The sequence below is a fragment of the Otolemur garnettii genome, unplaced genomic scaffold (assembly GCF_000181295.1).
Source record: "Otolemur garnettii isolate 467f Iridium unplaced genomic scaffold, OtoGar3 scaffold00012, whole genome shotgun sequence".
NCBI classification, from domain to species: domain Eukaryota; kingdom Metazoa; phylum Chordata; class Mammalia; order Primates; family Galagidae; genus Otolemur; species Otolemur garnettii.
The window spans coordinates 27,211,285-27,230,732 of NW_003852407.1; the positions used below are offsets into that span (position 1 = coordinate 27,211,285).

Genomic DNA, 19,448 nt, shown 5'->3' on the forward strand with positions numbered 1-19,448 from the left:
AAAAAAAAAAAAAAAAGAGGGACTGCAAAGGTGCAGAAACAAAACTGTTGGATCTGAGTTCAGTTTAAAATTTTTCTTTAGAAGAAACGTCTATTCCAAATCCTTGCATTCATTCTTATTCTGCAAACATCTAGGCGACCTACTATATGCCAGGTTTAGAACTAAGTTCTGGGGACAAGCCAGTGAACACAATAAGCATTGTCTTTTCTTCCTGATGGTGGGACGGGGCAGTGATGTATAAAAATTACAAAACAGAGTAGGGCACAGTTTAGAGAGTGGTCGGTGCATTTGGGAGAAGACATCAATTACTACGGGTGTACATGACAGGAGGCTCTTGGCTCAGACTTGGAGGAAAAGTGTCCTGGAGGATGAGGAAACAAACCAAAGTGTATTCCAACTGTTTGGGTCAACAGAGGTCACACTGCTACTGTTATTGTCACCTAGGAGGCACAGCGGTCTACTAGAAAGAGTTTGGACTCTGAAGAATTTGTCTACAAAGACCAGTGGCGAGCTTAGGCAATTTACTCAACCTCTCTGCACTGACTCCTCTCCAACCCTCTTCAGTTTAGATGCCAAAGTACCCTGTGACTGCAGAGTAAGCCTGCAAGTTCTTTCTGCTGGTTGAAAATCTACCTGCAACCACACAAGCCTGGCTGACACAACTTGGGAATGATGTCATTTCTCCCCCCACTGCTGACTCAGCCACGGGCGCTAACAAAGACACGCACATCGGGATCCTAAATTAGATTTCCACTGGTGCTCTTGTGTCCATGTGGGATTCCAAGTGCTTCCCAGATTCTGTTTCCAGGACAGGGAGAAACCCTGATTCCATACGCAGCAGACTTGTGTGAGGCTGTGCTATCTTTCGTGTCTCTGTATCTGCAGGAATCCCGCACCCTCCAGGAAGGTTTACAGCCCCTCCTGCGGCTCCGTTGGGCTTCATGCTTTATAGCATTCATGCTAAAAATTCCTGTCCTCACCCATTTGTCCTAGAACTACAGTAGAACCTCCATAGTTGACCACCTCCTTAAGTTGACATAATTTTCATAGATTGGACATGCACCACATGTATATATCAGCACAGTAGGCCTACTTTCTTACGTTGACCACCTCTGTATATTGACCAGTTTGTTACAGTCCATAAGGGTGGTCAACCTAGAGAGATTCTACTGTGTTTGGTTTACCGGAAACGATGGGAGAATTTAGGGCAGTATGCCAAAGTCTCTCAAATAATCCCCAAAGGTGAGATTTACTTCACCATGAATGAATAATAAATTAGCTTTGCTCCATGAAAGTATCATAACCTATGAGTTCGGCCAAGGTATATGGGTTATTTCATCAGTTAATAATAAATTTAATAAGAAAATTTAAATAAGTAGTTTGTTTTGAGAATAAAACAGTAATGAAGAATAGGCCGCCTAGACACCTGTCTCTAATCAGCCTATGTGTCAGGCTTCAGGTTTTCTAAGAATGATCGATTCTGTGATAACTGGAAAAAAAGAGGCTTGGAATTTTACCTACCGGACTTAGCCCAGGATGGATAAATAGTAATACGGCCAGATACTGCTTCAGTTCCAGGGTTAACATATCTCAGAATAACTTGAAACAAGGAGAGATTGGACTTCCCCACATTCAATATTAATCTTACATCATTCTGGAAAATACCAAAAAGCCATAACTATAGAAAAAAAACAACTGGGTAAAAGACATGCTAGCCAAACAGTGACTTTATTCCAGTTTTATTATTTGACTTACACAGACACACAAATACACACATATTCACACCCACTCAACAAGCACTGAGTAGCTCGTAGGCAATAGAAACAGGCGAGCCTAAGGAATGAATGAAGGTCACTTACAGGGAAAGTTACAGTGAAACGCTCCCTCGGCAACTGAGATCATCTTTTGACCTTGTTTGTGATCAGGCAGACAGAGTGGAGTACTAGCTGGACTAGTTTAAGAAAGTCACAGTGACAGGGACAACCACCACTGGCTGGGAGAGATAGAAAGACAGAAGAGAGGGACAGGACAGTATATTATTTCACACCACCGTCCCTGTAGAGAGACCACCCCAGAGCCCACTCCACATAGATGAGAAACCACAGCAGCTAAGGAGAAGGGCCTGACAGTGGTAAAATCTGGCTGTAGGGAATAAAATACACATATTAGGTCTTACGAAGCCTTGTCTCAGTCCCCTGTGCAAGAAGAAGGTTGGGTTCTCATCTTAGAGGAGGGTTCCTTCTGGTCCCCAGGGCTCAGGCAACTCTGTGAGTGCTGTGGAGCCCGTGACCTTGAAGAAAGCAGTAGACTGTTCTAGTTCTGAACCTCTAGGTCTGGCTGTGGCTCAAGGAAAGTCCATGGAGCTTGGAAATTCCCAAATCAGTGGTGCTTTTGGTCTCTCCCCCAGTTCCTTTGGTTAAGAAAGAAAGGGATATTTGCTGAGTAAGATACTGGTAACAAGAAAGACCAACTTTGGGCAGGATCACTTGCTCTGGAAGCAGGAGCTGCAGGGAGCTGGCACTGAGGAACTCCTGTGGGCCCACACGCTTTCTCTGAGTTCATCTTTAAGTGATAGTTCCAAGTTGGAGAATAAAATAAGAAAAATGTATTAGGAGTGGAGTAAAGTTAGTGATGGTTCCAGGGACACCATTAAGGTCCTCTCACTGAAGCAGCTTCCTCAGAAAATCCACCATTTGAAATTCATTCCTTTGTGTTTACCAGCTGCTCTTTCCAGCTGCACACACTTGTGAGAAAGTGGCTGCCATGACAGGGCTCTCAGTCATTCACATCCTATAATGACTCAGTGGAATCCACTGCTTTTTTTTTTTTTGAGTAATGAAGTAAAATCAAAACGCTTATGAAACCTAATTGCTGTATTTGGGGAGGAGGAATAGAGAGTGAGGTGTCTTCAAATTCTAGGTACTATTTAGGAAAGGCAGCTTGGGTGAGAGACTTCGGCCAGGCAAAAAGCAGAATTAGAATCAGGGTGGCTTCCAGGAGAACCATGAAGCTTCCCTGTTTCTCTATGGGCTCCCTGAGACAGAACTAGCCAGTTCCAGTCCGGAATCCGCTAAGGACAGACATTGCGTTACCATGGTTAGCAGTTTACTGCTCTTATTCTGAATTCCTCACTGAGAAATGGCTTAAAGAGACCAACCTCAAAGAGAAATTCTGAGGGCAAAACTACTCAATGACTATATGGAATTTTTTAGTTGTAAATATGGTATAAGCTCTAAAGGAGGAGGGGGACAAAAAAAATAAAGGCGAACCAAAGAATTCCCTTACTCATTTCAGCAGAAGGCCAAGATGGATGGACACAGAAAAGAAGCAGGAAGGGAAGGAGAAACATGGGAAAGAAAAATTAAATAGCACTGACACGCATCACTTATCTTAGTTTCTGTTCACACACTAATTTGGAGTTTAAGAAAGGCCTTGGTCAAAAATTAGCAACACTAGCTTTCCTGGAATGATTTAAGCCAACTCATTTTTATTTTCCCATAAACAGTTTCAAAGATAAATATTCCTCATGTTATAATATGGCCTGATGTCATTTAGGAAATTTTTCTTCTTATAAAACGTCTCCAAAGATAAACACCACTTTCCTTAACCCTTTCATTTTCTGATTTGTTGCCCAAATCAAAGTAACCAGGAACTAAGAAATCTACATATATGCTTATCAATTAAGATCCAGCCCTACCTCAAACCCTAAGTTTGTCTAACATCAACTCCCGCTCAAACTCAAACCCTGGAGAAAATGAATCCTGGGATCGGTTTTGGGGACAGACCACTTTTGGGCTACCCTGCTATGGAGCGGTTTCCTTACAGCCACATACCTGTACTGAGGTCATCTGGGCATATCCTCTCCAGCTAAACTCAGGAAATGCCTGGGGATCAAATCCAAACCGAAGATGTCTTCCATCAGGTGTCGTGCCATCTTCAATCTCATACTTCATATGATGCAAATCTGGGAAATAGTAGTTGTTTTCAGGCCTTTTATAAATGAAAAGTAAACACAGATACAGCAAATTAGGGTCACTGATCATCTGAACATCCTTTAATCCCAAAAGTTACTGCTAACTCTGCTGGGTTGACAGAACACATCAGATAAGGACAATGAGAGAGATCCCCGGCTTTCTCTACATTGTGCTTTCATTCACATAAACATTCACGTAGAACACACCCAACACGTACTCATTCCAAACATCAAAATGAGAAAGTCACTTAGCACAACCCACAGTGGCATGTAAGGTAACCCATATCCTGGAACATGTTCTAAATATTAGGTCATATTAGGTTATTGGCTATTTATTTACTTTTTCACTCATTGCTAGCACTCATGTTCACTCATTACACAAATATTAATACCTATGTGTCAGGCACTGTTTCTTAGCAACATAGATGGAATGGTAAACATGATATAAAATATTTCATATGCTAAGTTTACAAGTTAGATACATTTTTCTCTCTAGTCATTTTTAAATCATTAGAATGACTTTTCTATGCCTTTTTCCCACTTAAACAATATGCCTATTAATGGATTCCTTTCAAAGTCCATGCATGGCAGGCAGAGAGAAGGATCAAAAATATTCCAAAGCTTGTGGGGCATTTAACAGCCAATCTAGTTGAAGTTCTTCAAAATGATACATTTTGCCAATCCAGTTCACAAGCTAATAGCAGTGAGTGGATTTAAAGCTACAAAGATCAATCAGCCAAGAGAAATAAAAGGCCGTGCTCCTATATCACGAGTAAAATGAGGATGTTTACAGGTTTTCCAGAAACAATTCATGAAGATCCTTAAAAATATTCATACCCTTAGACCCAGTTATTCAACTTCCATAGAATAATTTTATAGAGTGTCAAACAATTAACATAAAGGAATGTTTCAAACAGTGGAGACTTGTAAACAGCATAAATATACAATTATAAAATAAATTACGAATACTATATAACCACTAATATTTTTGAAGGTTGATGATAATAAAAATGTTTAAGATGTTATGTGAAGAAACTAATAAAGAGTCTATGAAAAATACAATGATAATTGTTTTTTTTTGAGACAGAGCCTCAAGCTATCCCCCTGGGTAGAGTGCCATGGCATCACAGCTCACAGCAACCTCCAACTCCTGGGCTCAAGCGAGTCTCCTGCCTCAGCCTCCCAAGTAGCTGGGACTACAGGCACCCGCCACAACGCCTGGCCCTTTTTTGGTTGCAGCCATCATTGTTGTTTGGCGGGCCCAGGCTGGGGATTCGAACCCGCCACCTTAGGTGTAAGTGGCTGGCGCCTTAGCCGCTGGAGCCACAGGCGCTGAGCCTACAATGATAATTTTTATTCATCAATAAGATCTAGAAAAAATACACTAAACATATTAAAAGTGGTTATCTCAAGGTGGAGGCATGAAGATTTTTGTCTTCTTTGATGAACTTATTAAAGTATCTATAATGAACATGGATTACGTTTATCATCATAAAAATTATTTAGAAAATAAAGTCTATGTGAATGTTTTCTACACTTGTCAGTACTCAAATCATATCATAAAGAAACGTTTTGGGAGGATTTAGCAAAAAGACCCAAGATCGCCAACCTGGAGGAAAGGCACCAGGCTACCCAGATGGCTGGTTTGCTGTCCTTTAATTCATTTATCACTTGCCACTGAGTCAAAGGACATGATCCAAATCTCAATGAGTGTGTGTGTGCATCATAATGTAAAAAATTAATATTTTTGCCTCAGGTTGGATAATGTAATTCTTATTTGGTTACAACATTTTATCCTGAAAATCAGCCAAATCACTTATACAGTTGGAAAAGAAAAAACATTTGCTGGTTAACTAGGGGAAAAGTTATAAGGGTGAGAAGAGGGAGAACACGGGTGGACAATGTCTGTGATATGTGTGTATATCTGCGAAGTTCCTCTGGCCCACCGTGAATGGCGCTTGTCAGCGGGAAAACAAACCTTTAGCTGTGTCCTTCACTCATTACAAGGGCAGTGTCCACGGGCAATTAGAAAGACCAAAGAAAAGCACAGCTGGTGGCTCTGACGGTTAGCATTCAGATGTTGGAGGCATTGAGGAAGAGCAGAGAAACACCATCCAAATACAATTTACCTTAACTGCATAAAAGATCTCTATATGAATCTGCTGATCACACAAGCAGTGAGGGTACCTGAGATTTAGAAGAAGCTGCATTTCACAGTTTCCAGCATACGATTAAAAGTTAGAACATTAAAACTTGACTTTCTCTTCCCTCCGCTGAGGGGAAATTATTATGGATGGACACAGCTTTGAGATATTTATAAGCTGCTAAAGATAATGGCTGAGGAAAGATTATGCTACCGAGGCTCCTGTGGCCTCCCCGGTCTCCAGCTCCGCCTCACTCCCTCCCCAGTTCCCTCTGATCAGCTTCTGCATAGGATGAGGCCCGTCTTCCCATGTCTATCGTCTTCTTAGCCCCAGTCCTAGCCCCAGCCCCAGGCAACACCCTGGCTTCTCCATGCCCTCACTCCTGGGACCCGAGGGAGAAGCAGGGACTGAATCTTACCAGCCCAGGCACCGTGTGGAGCTGTCCCTTGTTAATTCCCTCTCTCCCCAAGTTGGCCCATCCGCTGGCTCTCATGCCCTGACACTGAGGCCGGGACATGTGAACCCACCTCACCCTCCCAGCTCGTGTCTGGCCCACCAGCTTTTTGCACCTGTGGGAACTCTCAAGTGAAGCTGCTCCCATCTCAAACAGGCATCCAGATTGCAAATTAGGACTGTCTCGCTTCCCCAGAGCAGTAGCACAGGCGGAAATGTCCAAACCCATCTTCCACAAGACGCACATACCAGGAAGCCTCCTGCAGACTCACCGCTGGCACGCCCTTCCCACGACGTGCTCTCGGCACTGGCACACCCCAGAGGGCCCGCTGCACATGGAGGAGAGCGCCCCACCAACGTCACACTGACAGCCTGGAAGTCAGGAAACGGCAGCATTTACCATCAGATGCTTCCAGCGGCCTCCGTGCTGAGCGCTTTCCCTGCCTCCACAAGAAGGAAAAATCACCCCAAAGTCACCAGTGACTGCAGGGGCTGCCTTCTTTCCTCTGCCACTTCTTGTCTCTGGCAGGTGTTTAAATACATGTAGGTAGGAATCCTGCGAACTAAAATAGTGTGTCCCTCCAAAAGTGTACTTCTAAGCCAGAGGTGCCCTGCCACAGGCCAGCTCAAACACAGCTGTCCAATGCACAGGTGACGGTAGCTTAGGGTGTCAACACGATTCAGAAACACAGTGCTGTTGTTACTAAGCTGCACTAACGCGGGGCCATCAGAGAGATGTAGATGTGGGGGTCGCTGTTCCTGCACCTTCCTTATTTACCACTACACTCTCTAAAAACATGGTGTTAGCTTTTCTGATAGTACAAAATATATCTTTACTAGCTCTTGAGGTTATTTATAAAATTACCAGATGCCCTCCCACCCAATTATGTTTTTCATAATTAAGGCAACAGTGTACCAAGCTACAAGAGAAGTGGAAACAACCTCATTGGCAACCATGACTAGTTTCCACCTAGTGTCTGGCCAAATTCCCTGAGCAGGTTGTCTCAGTGCCACCCATCAGAAAGCCGGCACGAAGATAATGACCCCAGAAGAAAGGGTATTCTGACTATCTCTGTCCATCAACCCTGTGCTTTGCTCAGGACCCCTCGATGTGTTACCTTGACACCCAAAGTAATTGCTCTTGTCCAAAGCAAAATAGCCATCTTCACAGGTGTCACAGGAATCACCACCCACATGGGACTTGCAATGACAGTCACCATCTTCCTGCAGAACAATCAGCCGGATGACAAACTTTGGTAAGATTACAGCATTGGAGAATCTTCAAGATTGAAAACTGGCTCACTGTACAATAGGCAGCAGGGATGGCCAGAATCTGAAAAACACTGGCACCCTGCACGATGAGAGAGGGACTAACACTCCCCCGGGAATGGCACCAGCAGTGCTGTAACATTCTACCCTTACCTTATAAAAACGTGGCCCACTTTACCTGCCCACACTCTCCAACTCCACTCACTGTTCCCGCCGTATCACACCGGCATTCTGTGGAGAAAAGAGAGCGTCCTTGAACCAAGGGCACAAAAGACAGTTCCCCAGCCCTGGGAGTGTTACATGCCTGCAGCGTGACAGTGTGCTGGAAAGGGCTGGAAAGTCAGCCTTTCCAGCGTGCTAACTTTCTAGGGTTGGCAGAAGAGACTGATCAGTACCATCCATTTACAAAAAGCAGTGGCTGGTTTATGGCTACTCTGAGACAAAGGCTGCAACATCATAGATTCAACATGGTGCTTACTGTCAAGGTCGTTCAAGGATATTCAAGTCTGTTTAGGACTTGGTGTTGTTTAGTTCTTATTCTGGCTTCAAATAAGCAAAAAGTTCAAATAACATTAAACTAGAAAGAGTAGTTTATAAAAACAAGATGGTAAAAAGAAACTTATCAATGGCTGCCTTTGCAAACAACAAAATACATATACGGAAACAAGATGTAAATCCCTTGCTGAGATTTCGGAAATGACAGAAGTTCTACAAAAAGTGTGTGTGTGTGGGGGGGGGATTTCAAAGCATTACACGGAATTTCACTCAAATCGAACTGATTCAACAAATAGCTCTTTTCTGGTTTTAGTTACTGAGGCAGAGAAAACTAAGAGGAAGTTACAATACGGTGAATTATAATGTAAAAGAAACCTTTACCTGAACATCCATGGGGGTTTTCTGTGGCTAGATTCCAATATAACGGTTTGCAGATGCTACAGGTAGGACTCTCAACATGAAGCTTGCATTGGCAATACCCCTTTTAATAAAAATCAAAGTAACATTTGATATCTTGGAACTGATATGTTTTCAAACATGTGCTCTGAGCACAGGTTTATTGCAGAAATCGATTTTGGCCATGAAAAGTAATTAAATATATCAAGGGAATAAACATACTGGGTTGATTTCAACAGTCTGCTACTTGCTTTTTAAGATTATTCATGTATTCATTATACACATAATGCATGTTTGTGGTTAAAAAGAAATTAGAAAATATAGAGAAACAAAAAATTAAAAAATCATTCTTATTTATAAAGTTGTCAGTGTCTGTTGATGCTGTTATAACATGGGCTATACTTTTAAATGGAAAAATATCTGAATTGTTAACACACTGAGAATCAGGGGAGAATTGTGTTTATCTGAGAGGGCTTTTGTAATACACAAGATTAGCTGCCTTGGCTTCAATGTCATCCAGCCTCATAGTAAGGATGGCAGAGCCTCTGTCCATTTGGTGCCCAGAGCCAGCACCTCTAGGTGTTGAGATCAAGAAGATCAATAATTTTTAGATGTCTTAGAAAACTATCCTAAGAATACCATACTATTGTGTTTGGAACGATATAAAATAAGTTGTCATTCTTTTGTACACAGCCAGCTTCATTCAATGTGGATGTGGCCATTGTTTTTCCATTTTATTAATTATGTCCTTTAGACTTATGTGCAGGGCTCCTTGGTGGCAGCACCCTCAGAGTAACGTGCAGTGAGAGTTAAACTCTAGAACACAAAGTTTAAATGAACCGTATTCTTTTGCTTTTGAAAAAAATCACATCTGTGCTTGGAAAAAGAACAAGGTAGTCTTTAAGCAATTTGGCCCCAGGGCTTATTTGAATTTACTTTTGATTTCAGGAAGCCCCTCCCCCCCCCCCAATTTCATAGGTATCAGTAGTTAGAATGACAGTCCTTTAATAATTCTCTACTTACCAAACTGGAGTCAATCGTACCAGCCGGGTTGCAGGCGTGGCTGAAACCTGTATAGGATTTAGAAATTGCTGAAAATATCTGATGGCTTGTTTTCGCTCTGATGTTTGCAGTTTTAAAAGGTTTTAAACACATATAATGCATATATGTGCATGTTTATGTTTCTGATTGGTGAGTGGCAAAGACTTCATATGCAATTCCCAGTCGGGCATTCCAAATAATATTTATGGTCCTTAATCCCTACATCACCTCTTTTGCCATAACCCAGCCTGCTAATAAAAATTCATTTCTAATTGACAATGAGGGAGGAGATTAGGATAAGGAGATTCTAAAATTCTGAGCATCTTTAGGATTGCCCAGAAGAGGGCAACACGGTACCAAGAGATTTCTAATTGTCCATTATAAAGAAATTACAAGATTTGTAAGAACATTTTTTGGGTAACCAAGGGTTATTTCTTTAATTATCACACCCCCCATGTTCCCACTTGTATACTGAAATTGTTTATAAAATCAATTAGTTTGCTTCATTAATTTAGCATAGCACTATAAACCTAATGTAATCCCTCTTACTGGGATCTTGCAACATCTCTGTATTACTACCACACAGCATTTGAACTGGAAAAGGTTAGGTCGGCCTGTTCCAAGCCTGGTTTTCAAGTCATTTAAATTGTGTTTGCTAAAAAGTTGCTCTTTGGTCTTTTCCCGCTTTGTTTCCTCTTTGTTGCTGTTGGCTTTGGTGTCTCCTTAATGATTCTCATTCTCTTATTCATTCTCTCTCTCTCTCCTCTTCTGTCCCCAACATTTTTCTATAATATTAAACTTAAGCTTCCCATTCTTCTGTTTTCCAACCTGACCACGCCCAGCCTAAGGTTCCTTCCCATCCCAGCCATCTACTCCCGGGATGGCTGTGGCTCTCAGCCTCTCTGCCCAGCAGTCACATACTTCTGTGGGCTCCTAAGGCTAGTGGAGGTAGCAGACCCAGCCTGGGATGCCCTTGAATGCCAGGGACCCTGGCCACAATTTCAAAGAAATCTGTGTGGCCTTGTCTTCAGCCAGCTCTGAAGGTCAGGCTGGATGGGCTGGGAGCATTTTCAGGGGCAGGAGAGTTGTGAGGAAACCAAATTCTCCTGATGAACAAACACTTCTCAATAGAGCAGGAGTCCTCTGAAATCAACAGTCAGGAGCTACTGGCCAGCCCCTGGAGGCTGCCCACACTGGGGAGCTCCGGGAGATTTGCAGGTACCTCACTTCTGTCCCCTCTACCCCAGAGCAGGGCTGACTCTCAATCTCTCATGCCAGTGGAGGGGTGACTACCAACGCTTCCCCTAGTCGTGGGTTGGTTTCCATCTCCTTTCCCCTGGGCTCACTCTCTCTAGGCAGCAAAGACACCCTGAACCCACTCCCCTTCCCCTAACTTCCAGCTGAAGTGTGATAACAGCCCCAGGAGGCCAGAGGCAGGAGAGGACAGACAGAAACACAGCAAAGGCCCCGCTCAGCCTGCCTGCAAGGGGACGTGCTAGGAAGATTCCAACAGAATCTGTGATAGCAGCACCACAACCCAATAAGGAGAGCAGGTCCATGTCTCCAGACAAGCAAAAACAAACGCCCCATTTACCTTAAAGGAGTCACCCTTATTGTCCACAGAAATCTGACGTGTGAACCAAGAAATCCAACTGTATAGCACGTGGAAATTTAAATTTTTTTAAGTAAGGAGCAGACCATTTCTGGATTCTTTGAGGATGCCTATCTGATGTGTGTGGCTTTAGCTGACTCAGACTGGGGAGGAACCAGGCAGATTGAGTCAAATATGGAGACCAGCGGTGGGTCTGCAGGGCATTTCCTTGGGAGGCTCTCTGGGGGCACACGCTCTGGTGAGGAACCAGCCCTCCAGCGTGCTGCTGGCTTCCTTACCTTGGCAATGGGGGAAATCATGGGCTCCTGAGAGACACCTGTCACACCGCTGTCCCGTGATTCCAGGCCGGCATTCACACTGTCCAGTCACTGGGTGGCAAGGTGTCTGGTAGGATCCAAGGGCAGAACACCAGCAAGCTGGATGAAAAGAACTCGGTCACCCCAGGGCAGCAGGGTAGGGACAGAGTTGCATCCTGGATCAGAGCATGGGGTTGGGGGGAGCCAGAAAGACTCAAAGGCAGGTGCCAGCTCCACCTCTTGTGAGATCTGGAACCTAAAACAAGCCACTCAAACTGCTCTACACTTCAGTTTCCCCTTCCCTAAATGGGCGTGACTCTGTCCTCTACTTGACAAGATTGCTGCGAGGATCGAGTAATGTGTACTAAAGGAGCTGGGGACAATGCCTCCCACAGCAAGCCCTCGCTCACTGCTGGCTTAGTTTCTAGTGCTGTTATTAATGTCATATTCAGCAAGAGTGGCAGGTGGTGGGTGAGGGCTCTGGGGATGCTTGTCACACACAGGCACTGACAGTCTTAAAAGGAAGATGGAGGGGACAGCTGCTGGGGGATGTGACTCATGGCAGGGGCCACTCTGATTCCACATCCCCCCGGGGATCGGGGGCCAAACATTCCAGTTGAGATCCTGCTCTTCTCTGACCCCTCTCTTCATACAGCTTTTCTCAAGGTCCAGTGTGGTTGAATAGTCGGGGAAAGCTATGCAGGCAGCATTGGGAAGGGATGGGAAAGGCAGCACCTCGACTTTGGCTAAGCAGATGAATAAACATGCGTGGATGGAGAGAGGAGACTCAGGCCATTCCTCTCTCAGCTCCTTCTTCTCACTGGGGCAGTTCCTACCAATCTCTGCAGCTAAACCCCTATAGGGCTGGAGTCACTTGGTGTCACCCCCATTTACACGGCAAGGGCTCTGCTTCTGGGGAGGGGTGACCAGTGGAAACGAGGGGACTGACCTCTTCAGTGGAAGGGTTTTACATCTTAAGAACTGGAAGCAACTAGAGAGATCATCTCTTGAATTCCACTATTACATGGGGGAAGCTCAGAAGTTAAGTGGCAATTCCAAAGTCATGGAATTAGTCCTCAGCAAAGGGCTTAAGTTTGAGGGATTACACACATCTGGAAACAAACACCAGCTGTGCCACTAGTAAGCCACACAACCATGAGTTAGTTGCTTAGCCTCTTTAAGCCTCAGTTTCCTTTCCTGTAAACTGGAGCTGATGACAGGTCATTTTGTCACGAGGTCATTAGAGAACCACTAGCAGTAAGGTACGAAGCACCATGTCTGGCGCATGTCTTGCTTTTATTATTCTGATTATGCAGGTCCCCAGCGCTTTGGGACGTACTCTTTACACTATCCCATATTGAATTAATGAACAGCAATAAACTCGATGCATTCAACAAGTAACATTTCTGACTTGCAAATTTATATATCCAGTGTACACACACACACACACACAAACCTTGTTATCAAGCTTTCAAAAAGTTGGGATCTTGGAAAAGAAAAGATTCCTAAGGTAAAGTCCCAATTCCAGTGATTTAGTTACAGTGGCCTTGGGATCCAAAAAGCCCCCCATCACTAAGCCTTGGAGCACAGAGCTGTTTCCTTTCTCTTTGACAGGAGTCAGCCCAGCCCCAGGTGTGGCAAGTGGCCCCGGAAGTGCTTTCGAGAAATAATTAATATTTTCCTGAGTTGTCATTGGAAACATACAAATCTCTCACTGATGGAAGGGAACTCAGTTAGCATTCTCATTTACAAATCACCTAGGATTTCAGTGACTACGTGTCTTGCAAAGAAGGACACAATTAGTAGCAGACTCAGAAAATTTGCCACCGTTCCACTCCCCTACTTTACGAGCAGCCATCCAGCAGATGAGCGCACCACAGCGAGGTATTACGGAGGGAAATACAAAAAAACGCAGCCCTCCGTGTCTGCAGGTTCCACAGCCACAGACTCAACCAACCACATATCAAAAATATTCAGGGGAAAAAACAGAGTAAAAAAATACCAATACAGCAATAACATATATATATAGTTATACACTAACATAGTATTGTAACTGTAGCATTTACATTGTATTAGCTATTATAAGTAATCTACTTAAAGTATGTGGAAGGATGTGTGTAGGTTATGTGCAAGCACTACGCCATTTTACATCAAGGTCGTGGACACCTATGAATTTCAGGGTCCAAGAGACGTTCTGGAACCAATTCTCCACGGACAGTGAGGGGCAAGTGCATTCTTTGACCTTAAAGAGCTAAAAATCCAGAAAATGGGCTAGAGAATTACTGATGAAGCAGCCCACTCCACAGGAAACTAAATATAAGAAATGTGTCTAACGTCACTCCCCGTGTTGGCAGACGGCAGAACAAAGACTCAAATCTCTGGCTGCCTTCTCCATCCGCCTCCTCCCATGGCTCCACCTGGCCTGTCTGCAGAGATTAAGTCCCTATCTAGAAGCACATTTCTGAGAAATGTTCATGCGCTTTGTGGTGGTTAATTTTACGTCAACTTGGCTAGGCCAACGGTGCCCAGATGTTTAGACAAACACCAGTCTAGACGTTGCGGTGAAGGTTTGTTTTAGAAGAGATGAATATGCAAATCAGTGGACTTTGAGTGAAGCGGAGTTACCCTCCCTCCTGTGGGTGGGCCTCATCCCATCAGTTGAAGGCCTTAGGAGAAAAAGACCAGTATCCCCTGAAGGAGGAGGATTTCTGCCTCCAGATTGTCTTCAGACGTGAGCTACAGAACCGACGCTCCCCTGGGTCTCCAGCCTGCCGGCCTTGCCTACAGATCTCAGACCTGTCAGCCCTCACAACCGCACAAGCCAATTCTTTAAAATAAATCTCTCTCTCTCTGTCTGCCTCTTACACACACACATACCCCTTATTGATTCTGTTTCTCCGGAGAACCCGGAGAATAGCTCATCCTGCTATTTGTGCCCTAAGGGAAAGTGAAGGCAGAGAGAAAAACACCCATGGAGGCAGTCAGGGCAGCTGCCTGAGCCTTGTGGCAGAAGCTCCATGGTATAATATGGGTGACAGACACTGGCTTCTAGGGCCACAGGTTGTCCAGGGGGCCCAGAGACACAGGTACACTCTGGAGGATAAAACAAAGGCTTGAGCTTAAAAGTATGCATGGTGCTTTAAAACCGTGAACTAATCTGGCATCGTGATTCCCATTTCAATCCAACTGTTATGAAAGTGTCCAAGGCCCAAACCCAGATCCCGACACTGGCACTCCTGTTCTCATTCTTGGAAATACCGTAAGACTTTTAAAATATTTTAACTCTGCTCATTGTTTTGGCCCAGGTCCTTTGGAGTTTCTGGACTATTCTGCCTCTTCGTATCTACTCTTCATTTTTTCCACTTTAAGAAACTTTTACTCCCAAGAAATATAAAAAGTAATGATCACAAAGGTCCACAGGATCGAGGACCTTGTCTGCCCTGCTCTCAAATGTCTTCCAGCACCAAGCACAGTCCTGCTCCACAGTACACGCCAAATTTAACAATAAAAGGATGAGCGGCTGTCAAAACCCTCCCCTGGGTCCATCCCTATATAGGTTCTTGATAGTTTTGCTCCCTGAACCCTCCTGAAGGTGAGGGATGCCACCTCTTCCCCTTCAGTTACACACTCATGAGTGAGGCAACGCTTTGTAGAAAACCTGTAAGTTATAGTTTAACAGAGCTCCTTATCGTGTAAAAGATGCTCTTAGGGCCCATGATCATGGAGCTATTCTTTTTGGTAGAAAAAGCCAGCCAGCTGGCACCTTCTTTAGTCAAAACCACAAAGTCAATGTCAGTTCCCCAATAGGTACCACAATTCACTTCTCTGGAAATGGGCTCCGGGTAAACTAAATCTACAGAAAATCCTTAGCCTTTTCCAATCAATCACCTCAATGTTCTCTTAGACAAAAAGAAAACAACAGAGAAGGGCCAGTTCAAGGCAAAATTGCACAAAACTTGGCTTGCGACTGCCCCTGGAGCGGGGGGAGGCTCACTCAAGAGCATCCCAGGCCAGAAACCCTTCCCAGAACCATTCACCGCCAGCTGAGTGCCCCTGCCCTCCTCCCTCCGCTGGTCTGTCTGACTCTGGGAAGACACAGGGACTCTCTCATCGGCAACGTATTAATAAGACTTCTCTAAGGAAAGACTGGTTACTACAACTTGAAGACAACATCCAACTCTAACGGTTCTGCCCCCTGGGTCAGGTTAGCAGCTGAGGTTGGGGCAGCTGCACTTCTGGTGCCCTCAGCTCACAGCCATGAAGGACCACATTGCACAGTCCCACCCTCCACCCTCTGCTGTAAGCATTCATCAGCAGCTGGCTGGCCAACTCTCTAGAAAAGAAGGGGAAAGGGGACTGAGAGGAGGAAGAGAGGAAGAGAAAAATGAAGAGAAGGGGAGAAAAGGAGTAGAGGAAGGCAGGATGAGGGACAGGGAGGAGGAAAGGAGAAGAGTACCCCCCCAATAACCGAGTTAACCCAGAGAGTTACAACTTCATTCTGTGGTTGAAGACAAAGAGTTGAAACACACATAAATATAAATGGTATATACACGTAGACAATTCTCCAGTCTGGTCTCATATCTACAAGTTGCTTTACACCTATAAAAAAGAAAACCACAGGGCAGGCACTTCTGTGAGTCAAAGTCAAAATGAGAAGAATACGGCATTGTACTTGGAAAGGTCTGGAGTGAATTAATTTAACACAAAACATAAATCTAGGCCGGCAGTTGGCAAGAACATCTTATATGAGTTTTTAAATTCTCTTTAAAGAAGATTTTAAAAATCTTGGGAGCAATGAAACGCAAAGTCATAAGAATATTTGTCGGCTGGGATGTACTAGGTCAGCTGATACAGTATTGGGGACCACGTTGATATGATTTTAAATTGCAATGGGTAATCAAAACTCTCTTTTTAAAAAATCACACAAGCTGTTAGGGAAAAAAGGTGGGCTCCTCGGGAAGGGAGACCATCACGGACAGAATGTTGTGTCCCCTCAAACTCTGCCCAGAAAGGTTCAAACCTGACACAACAAACTGCAGGTAACCCTCAGAACCACACTGGGAGGGAGGTGGGCAGTAGATTTCCTGCAGGATTCAGAAAACAGCTCTGAAGCAGGCACCCTTGAGGCTGGCCAAGCATTGGTATGGATTAGTCATCCACCCAGGCAAGACTTGGAGGGGAAGCCCAAACAGTGCTTCCCCTCTCCCTAATCCCTTCTGGGAAGAGCTGAGGAATAAATAGAAAACACAAAGGGGTGGTATCAGAGCACATGATTTCCCTGCCCCTCTTGGCCCTTCAGGGTGAGCCTCTCTGCCATCACTTGAGCCACCAGTGGGAGCCACACACTTCAGCAGAGGCTGACGGCAGCCACCCGCCTGCTGGAGCCTGAAGCACACCTGCTGGGGTCCCTCCAGCCCCTCCCCAGAGCCTGTCTGCAAGTCTTGTCACTCTCATAATTCCCTAGAGTGCAGAAGGTTTGGGCAGATCTATGGAAACTAAGCTCCAAACCTATTTTACCAAAAATATCAATGAGAAGATAAATTCTTATTTTGAAAATAATGGTAACTTCAGTCATTCAAAACCGAGATAACAGCATTATCTTCATACACTGTGGCTGATCAAAGAGCTTTTAGTGTCTGGTCTCAGCTTCTCAGGGGGAAAAAACGTTACCATTAAACCTCAGAGGTGTCCCTAACCTCTCTAGGATTGGTCACTTTGCAGCGCTAAGTTTTCTCAGAAAGCTGAGTATTTTACCGACACCTAATTTTGCCACCCCATCTTGGCTATGACACCCTGATTTTGCCACGGGGAACCTCTCTTCCCCTTGGTCCACTCGGGCTCTTCTGAGGGCGTTCACTTTAACTTCAGTGTGGTGCATGAGAAGACTCTGGCTTGGCCAATCAGAGCACTGAACTACACGGCCACGGGATTGGCTCAAGAACGGTCATGTGATCCGATTGAAGCCAGATCCGCGCTGGTGGAGGAAGGCATACTTTTTCCCCTACTCTTTCCCCTTATCTTTCTCCTGGAAAGATAAGTACTACTCGGCTCAAGATGCTATAACAAAATACCATACACTAGATGGCTTCACAACAGAAATTTATTCTCTCCCATTCCCAGAGCTAGCAAGTCCAAGACGGAGGTGTGAGCAGATTCAGTTTCTGCTGAGTGTCTGCTTGCTGGCTTGTCAAGGGCCACCTTCTCACTGGGTCCTCTTTCTGCTGTCTCTTCTTATAAAGACACTAATCCTGTTGGATCAGGGCTCCACCTTATGACTTCATTTAGCCTTAATAACTTCCTTACTCCAAATACCATTACATTGGAGGTTAGGGCTTTGACATATGAATTTGGGGGACACAATTCAGTCCGTAGCAGTGTGTGTCTAAGAACTGTTTTCTGTCATCTTGCTACCTCCCCAAGAATGAAGCCAATATGCAAAATAGCAGAGTTAAAAGATGCAGGCAAAACAGATCCTGACAATGTCTTTTGAGCCCCCTGGATCAAGTTGCTCCTCAAACTAATATGCCCAGACTTCAATGAAAGCAAAGAAATCATTTTTTGTTTTAAACCAGTTTAGGTCAATTGTTCTATCACAGGAAACTGCAAAAAAGCCATAACTGACTCTTCAATCACCAAAATGTTCCTCGTTTCAACCATTTATAGCAGTACTCTTACTAAAATGTATGATATACTTCCCCTCCTTATGAAGCATGTAAATTAGACATAATGTAACCATTCCTTTATGACCTAGAGCCATCATTACAATGCTCATTTACTTAATCTAATAGTGATGCCCTCCGTACCTTCGGGGTTGGGTAGGATTATTTGCCCTTCATTAAACAGCCCCAGGCTGCTAGATGCTTAAGTTCATGATTTGCTTGTCTGTTTTCCCCCCTTGCTGAGTGTGTTGCCTTAGGAACCTTTCCCCCTTCTTCTAATTTTATATGTCTAATTCACCATGGACTTGGCTTGAAAAACAAATAACCAAATTTAGAAAAATTATTTTTAAGAAATTAGGGGAAGAGTAAGGCTGAGAGAGGGACTATGGAATTCCTTCAGCATCTCAGGGACAGGGCTTAGCTCTACAGAGGCCATGGGCATTGGAATCTTACAGCATGTGGTTTTCACTTTTGCTCAGATACATGGCCATGTAACCAGATTCCAGCGAGATGGAATAATAGTCTGCTGAAGGTCAAATTTTAAAGCAGTGATTTTTTTTTTTTTAGGGGAAAAAGTGTCAAGAGTTTTTTTGTTTTGTTTTTTGAGACAGAGTCTCATTATGTCACCTTCAGTCAAGTGCTGTTGCATCACAGCTCACAGCAACCTCAAACTCTTGGGCTTAAGGGATTCTCTTGCCTCAGCCTCCCAAGTAGCTGGGACTACAGGCGCCCACCATGATGCCCGGCTATTTTTTTGTTGTAGTTGTCATTGTTGTTTAGCAGGCCCAGGCCAGGTTCGAACTTACCAGCCCCAGTGTATGTGGCGGCTCCCTAGCCGCTGAGCTACAGGTGCCAAGCCAAGAGTTTGGGGTTTTTAATAAGTGATCTAGGTTTAAATAGGCAGAGTATTAAAAATGATGGTAGTTCTTAGAAACAAATCAGAATCATGGAGTTCCTTTAAGGAAGACCTGTTAAATTAAGCCACACAGAGATGCGGCTGAGTATTACACAACTAGTGTATTAAACCAGCACAACTCCTCCTGTCAACCACATCCCAAGGCCTGTTTCAGTTGTATTCAGTTGGTGACTCTTGCTGCACCTAGAAGTTTC

The 19,448-nt window shown here is 44.3% G+C and overlaps 1 protein-coding gene across 1 annotated transcript in view; it reads right to left on the bottom strand.

The window, feature by feature from the left end:
- LAMA3 (laminin subunit alpha 3) overlaps positions 1-19,448 on the bottom strand; it is a 245,007-nt gene that overhangs the window by 127,548 nt on the left and 98,011 nt on the right. Inside the window, exons 13-20 of the mRNA XM_012802016.2 lie at positions 11,662-11,799; positions 9,754-9,800; positions 8,716-8,815; positions 8,018-8,070; positions 7,689-7,794; positions 6,843-6,942; positions 3,834-3,990; positions 1,522-1,654 (exon numbers count right to left, since the gene is read on the bottom strand). Coding sequence (XP_012657470.1) covers positions 1,522-1,654; positions 3,834-3,990; positions 6,843-6,942; positions 7,689-7,794; positions 8,018-8,070; positions 8,716-8,815; positions 9,754-9,800; positions 11,662-11,799 — 834 coding nt within the window. The remainder of the gene's footprint in view (positions 1-1,521; positions 1,655-3,833; positions 3,991-6,842; positions 6,943-7,688; positions 7,795-8,017; positions 8,071-8,715; positions 8,816-9,753; positions 9,801-11,661; positions 11,800-19,448) is intronic.